Raw genomic sequence first — 10,000 nt, 5'->3', positions numbered from 1 at the left:
CTTATTGAAGATTACTGAGTACTATTTGGGGGTCGAGTTCATCGCAACAAAACATGTGGTAATCTTGGCCATCTACGTAACAAAGACTCGTTTAATAGACCCCATTTCATTATGATAAAACGTGTACTGTATATTAACGAGACTTTATTATTATAGCATCGTGGTCAATCACGGCCTCAAAGGATTGTTATGTCATAAGGAAACAGTCCAATAATCGAACAACCCTCAAATATTAAACAAGAAAAACACCAGAGAGAAAATATTAGATATGTGTGATCAAAGATGAAAATAAAATAAAAGAGCAATCTCGACTCTCTGATGTTTTGATTACTAGTTTTCTGCCGCTATCTGAAAAATGAAATAAAAACATTTTCAACATTTTATCAAGAAAATTCAATTCAAATTTTTAACCAGTTAACTCTGTCGTATTCTGGTAAAAAACATATTTAAAAATTTGGCCCCAAAAAGCTCGTCCTTCAAATATCGATCGATTTAAATGACCCTCATCTTAGCAACGACTTTCAAACCTGGGACTACGGAAGACCTCGCGAGGACTCAGGTTTGAGATTTTTTGCCAAGATGAGGGATATTGAAATCGATCGATATTTGAAGGAAGAGTTTTCTGGCCAAATTTTAAAATACGTGCAATACCATAGTACGGCAGATAACTGATTAATCAGTCTATATTTTAAAGACAAGTTTTCTGGCCAAACTGTCCCAAACAATTTGGGTTTTTTTTTCCGAGTAGGGTCGATAGAATAGTATAAACCGTTGTAACTATTTTACATGAAATGGAAAGATTTGTTTGATTGATGAATATCTGCCCACAGTATTCATGAATCTTATAAAGAATCGCTTTTCCAACTTACAATTTTGTTGTTGATTAGTTTTGTTTGTGTTTTTTTTATGTGTACCATTCTCTCTCTCTCTCTCTCTCTCTCTCTCTCTCTCTCTCTCTCTCTCTCTCCCTCTCTCTCTCTCTCTCACTCTCTCTCTCTCTCTGGGTGTGTGTATGTGTGTGTGTGTGTGTGTGTGTGTGTGTGTGTACGGGGTGTGTTTTGGTACTGCAGCAAAGTTTTACTCATATTCAATCCTAGAGGTGGGTCATGTCGTAATACGTTAATATGGTGCATTATTCAGTACTCTTATTGTATCGCTTTTATAGAATTATAATAGAAAATCGGTTATTCTGTTATTTTCTTTTACTCTTTGCTGTGGTTAGCTTATGGGAGTTTATCAGCGATAACCTCCATGAACGTCTTGCCAACCAATTTACCAAAAAATATTATAAAGAAGTGTTGATAGACCAGCATTATTATGCTAAAAGGCGCATCATATAATATTAATAACCCTTATGTTACAGCTAGTGTTATAGGAAATCATGTCCCATAAGGATTATAATAATACGATAAGGGCATATTAATGATCTAACTAAAAAAAAAAAGCCCACACACGTAGACAGTACATATAGCGGTAGCAAACATATTTTTTAAACTTTCATTTTTATATCGATGATGATACAATTCTGATGTAAAAAAAAAAAGACTTTAGCATTTGTTTTGTAAAATTTCAATTTTAAATAGCGTGTGCGGTTCATTTGACTAATATAAATCCTTAGATTCCATTGATAATCAGGAATGTGCGTTACGATTTTTGAAGAAGTATATTTATATATATATAAATATTGTAAATATTATCCAGTCACTTCTCGAAAACAGGCGCTTCTTTGTTGAAATGGATGGCCGGAAGAGCAGGTGGCGCACCCAGAAGAATGGTCTTCCCCAAGGATCAGTGCTGGCTCCAACACTTTTCAACATATATACAAATGATCAGCCTGAGTTCCCAAATATCCGCCGATTCATATATGCTGATGACCTATGCCTCGCAACACAGGATGTGTCCTTCCAACCAATCGAGAGCAGACTGACAAATGCCCTAGACACCCTTACAAAGTACTACACTAAAAACTCGCTGAACGCCAACCCAGGGAAAACACAAGTGTGTGCATTTCACCTCAACAACCACCAAGCCCACAAAAAACTTAACATCAAGTGGAATGGCCAGACATTAGAGTACAACTACCACCCAGTGTACCTCGGAGTGACGCTTGATCGAACTCTGTCCTTCAGAGAACACGTGAGAAAGACCAAGGCAAAAGTGTCCACGCGGAATGCCCTCCTTGGAAAGCTGGCAAACATGAACTGGGGAACTGACCCTAAAACTCTAAGGACCACAGCATTGGCCCTCAGCTACTCAACTGCGGAGTACTGCTCAGCTGTATGGGCCCGATCATGCCATGCCTCCAAGCTAGACCCCGAGCTCAACAACGCCTGCCGGATCATAACGGGCCAGCTGAGAGCAACACCATTACCACTGGTCTACCGTGCAGCAGGAATAGCCCCACCACACATCCGGAGGGAAACCCATGCCCAAATACAAAAATACAAACAGGAAATGGACCAGAGACACCCCCTTCATGACCACAATTGCCCCAAAAGCAGGCTCAAATCAAGAAAAAGCTTCCTCACAGTAGAGAGCCTTCACCCAGACCACTCAGCATTCTTCCGCCTGGACAAATGGGTAGAATGGGACAAGACAGCAAACGATGCCCTCCAGCCCCCAACAGAAAAGCTCCCAGCAGGCACAGACGTCAAGAGAAAAGAATGGGTGGCGTTGAACAGAGCTAGAGCAAAGGTGGGAAACACCGCCACCAACCTCTTTAAATGGAAAATCTCACCGGGCACTGAATGCCCATGCGGTCACCCCAGACAGACCATGGACCACATCCTGTCCGAATGCTCGCTGGGACCTCACTGCACCAATGCTGACCTGAGGGAATGCAACCAGACTGCCCGGGACTGGCTGACTCACTGGCGCGACAAGATATGATGATGATGATGATGATGATATATATATATATATATATATATATATATATATATATATATATAGAGTGAGAGAGAGAGAGAGAGAAAGAGAGAGAGAGAGAGAGAGAGAGAGAGAGAGAGAGAGAGCTGGTTGAGATTAGATTCAGCAGGGACCACGGAGGTATCTTCCATTGCCTTATTTATTACATTCCGTATCTAGATTATTAACTTCCGATTTGCTCACTTGGACAACATGAGTGATTCCTGTTGACATCAGACATATTGTTTGATGAATTATATATATTCCTTCGTGGAATGCCTAGGCGACGATATCTTATGATGTCGTGGCGGAAGGGCACATTTAACTTTTCCTCTATTTTGATGAAATAAATAATCGCTTATTTGTTTTTGTATTAATCAGAGACGTCAAAAGGTGACTCCTTTCCACCGAGCACGGCATCATCATCATCATCAGCATCGCCAGCACAAGAAAGGCAAAAGAATAGCAAAAAGGAGGACGAACCCAAAATGGAGCGGAATAAATTAAATGGCGGTTCTCCATTACTCAGCATGGACGATTACGGAAGTACGTCAAAGACACGGATTATGGACGACGATCAGATGGTGAGTATCAATATCGATTCTTTATTTTCTCTCTGCAAGATAAGGAAGAATTGGTCGTTAGAATTCAGTGCTATTTTCTCCATTTAAGTGACTATTTTTAAAATATGAAAGTGAGAGCATTTGGGAGCAGAAACTAGTGTGGATAAAATCTGAAAAGTGTTTATGAAACAATGCTAGACAAAGTATGTAGGATACACGAAAAATAAAAATCTGCCTTATAAAATCATTCTGTCGAAAAGTCGATAATCTGTAATCGGTATAAGGGCTAGCCTACACCGAAGACTCACTCCGACGACCCGGCACTGCCGTCCTCTGCCGTCTTCCGAATAAAGACGTCGGGCACGGACAAAATACGGAGAAGAGCCGCGAGATCTATCCTTACCAAGCACCCGACGTCATCTTTTTTTTTTCGAGCTTGTTATGGGTAGGTCAAGCGGCTCTTCTCTCGTTAACTTATAGATAGAATGCGCTTGGCCAAGGAGTTCACAATATTGCCATCCGGAAGTATAACGGACCAACACACAAACTCTGTGTAACCATGAACTTTTATAGTCTGGTTAATACAATTTAGTGAGAACAACTCACAAACTCGGATGGCAAAAACAACAACAAAGGCCTGAGTGACGTCATTTGCATACTATCTGTAGATAGTTCGAAGATGACGTCACTCAGGCCTTTGTTATTGTTTTTGCCATCCGCGTTTGTGAGTTGTTCTCACTAAACTGTATTAACCAGACTATAAAAGTTCATGGTTACACAGATTTTGTGTGTTGGTCAGTTATACTTCCGGATGGCAATGTTGTGAACTCCTTGGCCAAACGCATTCTATCTATAGATAGTTCGAAGATGACGTCACTCAAGCCTTTGTTGTTATATTTTGCCATCCGCGTTTGTGAGTTATTCTCACTGAACTGTATTAACCAGACTATAAAAGTTCATGGTTACACATAGTTTTGTGTGTTCGTCCGTTATACTTCCGGATGGCAATGTTATGAGCTTCTTAGCCAAGCGCATACTATCTATAGCCTGACATTGACCAAAAATGATGCCAAAAGACAAGTCTTTGACCGCAAAAGTAAACAAATCGTGAGTTGTTTTCAATAGTTCAACCAATGGAATGACTTGTTTCCTACTCTACTAACGACAACTTACTAGACGCTTCACGAAACAAAAACGAGGGTTCTCGTGTCAGGCTTTTGATAGAATGCGCTTGGCCAAGGAGTTCACAACATTGCCATCCGGAAGTATAACGGACCAACACACAAACTCGGTGTAACCATGAACTTTTATAGTCTGGTTAATACAGTTTAGTGAGAACAACTCACAAACGCGGATGGCAAAAATAATAACAAAGGCCTGAGTGACGTCATCCGCATACTATCTATATATGTAAACGATGGCTACTGTCGGAGTCGTCTCCGATGTGGGTTAGCCTTAACGGTAAGACGTGTGATCGGTAATCATGGGGTCTGAAATTCGATCCCCAGTCCCCCAGTCGTGGCAGGTTGATTATTGAGTTGGGAGGCGGGGGGGGGGGGGGGGGTATCTTTGCTCTTGTCGTTTACTCTTTTCTTTGTCCTACACTACTTTATACACACGTTTTCCAGATGTCATCGTTTAAATATCATTATGTGATTACTTGTATTATCTGTTCTTATCGATGAGAAACACATAGGATAAAGGATGATCATCCAAATAAAGTCTGTACTATCTAAAAACAATAATGAACCAGTATTCAAGCTTTGATTCATACCTTAGCCTTAATCCAGAGTGGATAATAACTAATCAAGTGATACAAACACGACTGAGCAGTTCAAAAGAACTGGAAAAATAAATAAAAGCTTCGGTTTGATTGTTGCGATGTCAAGATTATTATCGAGAGCAAATAATATGAAAAAGAGATTTTGATAAATTAATTTATTCAGTTCTCTTTTACCGACTCGCAGTGCGCGTGTCACTTACTTTCTTAATATCCTGATCACTCCTGGCTTGATGTATTGAGTAATGAACAAAACTAAAAATAGCAGGTTCAAAGAAGAACAAAGTACATAACACGAAGCGTTTCGGATTCAAAACCCTTCCTCAGCCAACAAGTGAGGAAGGGTTTTTAGACGAAATGCTCGGTGGTAAGTATTATTTTCCTCCCAAAAGGGGTTATATTCATTTTGTTCATTACTTGTCATTTTCCAAAGCTTCTAGCAGCTTATTATTCACTTCGGATTGAGGAATTTCCCTCATCACTTTCAGCGTATAACAGCTGACGATAGCTGGAGTCTTTACATAATATGTAGCCTGTTACATTGGCAGTGTTGTCGATCTGTAATAGGAACGCAATTGACGTCACTCAGCTCTTTCGTTATTGTTTTTAGACACCCATTTTAATGATTAGTTCTCACAAAATTATATTAATCAAGACTATAAACGTTCAAGGTTACACAAAGTTTTGTGTCTGGGACGTTAATCCGGCTGTCGGATGTGAGTATTTTACCTAAAATCATAGCCTTAATAGGCGATCTATTTTGTTTGTGCCAGACTGCGCCTACGAAATGCAGGTGACCTTCATTCTACGTCTCATGCAGCTTTGAGGTTTTGTGGTGTGACATACGGCATGTGTCTTGTAAGTCTTTGGTTCTAGTCCCAATGTGGCCGATGCAAACTTATATTCTTTAAATAGATAATGCTCTGTACTCGGGTATTCTTTCAAATTACGTTAAATTCAGACTTTCCTTCGCTCCTCACTTAAATGCTAGTACTCGTATTTCTCATTTTTCCGTCCTCGGTTTTGTTTCTAAAGATTCAAAATATATAATTCCTACGCCTGCATAATTTTTTAAAATTTGTAATTTAACCTAATATTTTATACGGATCATAATTTGATTTTCAACCAATACCCGTCGCCTTGATCCAGTTTTTCGGCCAGCTCTCCAATGTTGGAAAATAAGATTCACTCACTGAGCAGCGATGTCAACGATCAATGCAAAATAATTAACTCGTCCCGAAACCGAAGGGAGATAACAAAAATAAATCAAATTTCCAACTGGTTAACAGGTTACTCACCTTATTGTTGCTTTGATGCTGTGCATTTAGGTAAAATACTCACAATATCCACCAGTCGGATATAACGTACCAACACAAAAAAAAACTATGTGTAACCTTGAACGTTTATAATTTGATTAATATAAGATTTAATGGGAACTAGTCCTGAAAATGGCTGGCTAAAAACGATAACAAAGATCTGAGTGGCATCAATTTCGCTCCGTCTATGAAAGAATGAATAAGACGGGGGAGGATGGGGGGGGGGGGGGTAGATATAATTTTGTCTTGTGGCTCACTCAATAACAATGATCAGTGTGACGTCATCTTCGTTCTATCTATAGATAGTATGCTCTTGGCTAAAAAGCTCACAACACTGCCATCCAGAAGTATAACGGACCAACACACAAAACTGTGTAGCCATGAACGTTTAAAGTCTAGTTAATATAGTTTAGTGAGAATTACTGATAAACGTGGACGTCAAAAAACAATAACAAAGACCCGAGTGACGTCAACTTCGTTCTATCTATATTGATGGCTAGAAAACTGTTAACCTTTCCACAATTGAACGCATTCACCTCTAAGAGAAAGTCCTATCCCTTGGTAAATTATAAAACTGGAAATATTATGACTCCGAAACGTTCATATTACGTTAAATTTATTGTAATCTTTTATTGGCCAAGCAAGCATTTCTCTGTTTTATTAATGTAGTTCATATGAGTAAGAACAAAAGGTTTTAAACCTATTGGAGTTAGAATTTTATCTCGTGTGTCTCTTGGGTGAGACAGCTGGTAACGATAATATCAGGTACAATTTTAACACGACGCTGTTCTAACACTGTAAAGTATGAATGAAACTATGTTAAAACCTTTATTATTTAATTTTTTTAAAGTTTTATTTTTTTTTTTTTTTTTTTTTTTTGGGGGGGGGGGGGGGGGGTCATTTTATCATACATTGTTTCAAACAAAACTTTTCGTGCGGAATATATCGTATTTTTTTCTATTAATCTAATGCTATAGAAAGAACGAAGATGACGTCATTCAGGTCTTTGTTAATGTTTTTGCCATCAATATTTATGAGTAATTCTCACTGAACTGTATTAACAAGACTATAAACCTTCAAGGTTACACAGAGTTTTGTATGTTGGTCCGTTATACTTCCGTAAGGCAATGTTGTGAGCTTCTCATGTTTCTTAAAAAAGAAACACATTCTTATTTCCTGCGAGTCGACGTTCCTGTCCTACTCTTAGGAATATATAAGAAATTCCAACTCGTTTTTAGAGTATTGCTTGAGGTGTGAAATATGCTTTTCGAGTAATCCTTGTAAATTGAATACCCTAATTGGATTCACTAGTCTGATGTTACGTCGCCCAGCAACGGCGGCAGCCTGGTTCTAAACAAAGAAAATGGGTACTTGCTATTCTTCATGCTGGCTAGAACTTTTCATATATCATGTGATCAGAATGTATAAAAGTCAAAACATGATCATATTTCTAATGTTTTTCTCTTCTGATTACACTTTTATGCTCTTCGGAGAAATATTTCATTAGGGCGTCCACCATTGTTCTGATAGATTAGAGCCAGTTACTAAGTTACCATGCGTCATTACGAGGGAATTGACGTCATGACTGTTGAAGGCTATTACATTCCATTCAAGTGATGCATTATACGTATGCGAATCTATGTGTTTGTGTACGAGAGAGAGAGAGAGAGAGAGAGAGAGAGAGAGAGAGAGAGAGAGAGAGAGAGAGAGAGAGAGAGAGAGAGAGAGAGAGAGAGAGAGAGAGAGAATGAGCGTGTGTGATTGTATTAGTGAATGTCCCAGGTTTAAGAGCGTTGCCAAGACGAGGGTCATTTTCTGGCCAAATGTTTTAATACGTACGGCAATTAAATGGTTACGTCGAAGAAAATTAATTTGCCTAAACTAATGCTCGTACGAGAGACTTCTGTTGCAGTGTAAATGCCTCATTTAACCATCCACCATTCACCCCCGCGCCCATAAGTAATCCATAATATATCATAAATATTAAGTGTTTTATTGATCAGCGTCGAGCTTACTGGAGAAGCTGGGGCTGAATGTCAGAAAAGGCCGAAATGTATATGGCGGACACCCTTATGAAATATTTCTCCGACGAGCATAACAGTGTATCCAGAGGAGAAAAACATTATAAATATCATCATGTTTTGACTTTTATACATTCCGATCACATGACATATGAAAAGTTCTAGCCAGCATGAAGAATAAATAGTACCGATTTTCTTTGTTTAGAACTACGCTGCTCGCCTATGCTGGGCGACGTGACATCAGACTATTGAATCCAATTAGTGAGCAATAAAACTGGTTCATTACACAAGTGTAACTTATTTTTTAAACAGTAATCCTCTCTTTTAGATGATTGTTATATATAAATAAATAAATAAAAGATATTGAGCGCCAATTCCCAGCTAACGTGTTTAATATCGCCAGACACATTTACAAGACACATAATTTGAGATGAGAATTTTAAGATAATTAAATGTTACACTTGTAGATAGATTATTGAGTGTTTCTGATACCAATGGAATGTGAAGAATGTATAAGGAAAAGTAGTAAAATATTCTGTCTTCAGTCTCGACTTGAAGCACTCAATAGATAGAATGCGCTTGGCCAAGGAGTTCACAACATTGCCATCCGGAAGTATAAAGGACCAACACACAAACTCTGTGTAACCATGAACGTTTATAGTCAGGTTAATACAGTTTAGTGAGAACAACTCACAAACGCGGATGGCAAAAACAATAACAAAGGTCTGAGTGAAGTCATCTGCATACTATCTATAGATAGAATGCGCTTGGCCAAGGAGTTCACAACATTGCCATCCGGAAGTATAACGGACCAACACACAAACTCTGTGTAACCATGAACTTTTATAGTCTGGTTAATACAGTTTAGTGAGAACAACTCACAAACGCGGATGGCAAAAACAATAACAAAGGCCTGAGTGACGTCATCTGCATACTATCTATAAGGCAAAGTTGTAAAATATTCTGTCTTCAGTCTTGACTTGAAGTACTCAATACTATAGATAGTTCGAAGATGACGTCACTCAGGCCTTTGTTATTGTTTTTGCCATCCGCGTTTTGAGAATGTTCTCACTAAACTGTATTAACCAGACTGTACAAGTTCATGGTTACACAGAGTTTGTGTGTTCGTCCGTTATACTTCCGGATGGCAATGTTGTGAACTCCTTGGCCAAGCGCATTCTATATATAAGCACTTCTGGTAAAGACGTCAATCGAGTCTTTGTTATTGTTTTTTTTTTTGCCCTCCACGTTTATGAGCAGTTCTCACTTAACTGTATTATCCAGACTATACAAGTTCAAGGTTACACAGAGTTTTGTGTGTTGGTCTATTATACTTCCGGATGGCAATGTTGTGCGCTTCTTAACCAAGCGCATACTATCTATAAGCTCAAATCTTTTGCCAGCCAGTGGTGT

General features: G+C 38.8%; 1 protein-coding gene across 6 annotated transcripts in view; it reads left to right on the top strand.

The window, feature by feature from the left end:
* Positions 1-10,000, top strand: part of LOC144970221 (anoctamin-7-like) — a 140,529-nt gene that overhangs the window by 70,273 nt on the left and 60,256 nt on the right. For all 6 annotated transcript variants that reach the window (XM_078909639.1, XM_078909636.1, XM_078909638.1 and 3 more), the window contains exon 2: positions 3,289-3,491. In XM_078909639.1, coding sequence (XP_078765765.1) covers positions 3,396-3,491 — 96 coding nt within the window. In that variant the 5' untranslated portion in view covers positions 3,289-3,395. The remainder of the gene's footprint in view (positions 1-3,288; positions 3,492-10,000) is intronic.

Source organism: Berghia stephanieae, chromosome 4 (genome assembly GCF_034508935.2).
Source record: "Berghia stephanieae isolate SIO BIC M18660-M18661 chromosome 4, UCSD_Bste_1.3, whole genome shotgun sequence".
Classification (NCBI taxonomy): Eukaryota; Metazoa; Mollusca; class Gastropoda; order Nudibranchia; family Aeolidiidae; genus Berghia; species Berghia stephanieae.
Note: the sequence above shows the minus strand (reverse complement) of the source record. Positions and strands in the feature narration are given on the sequence as shown.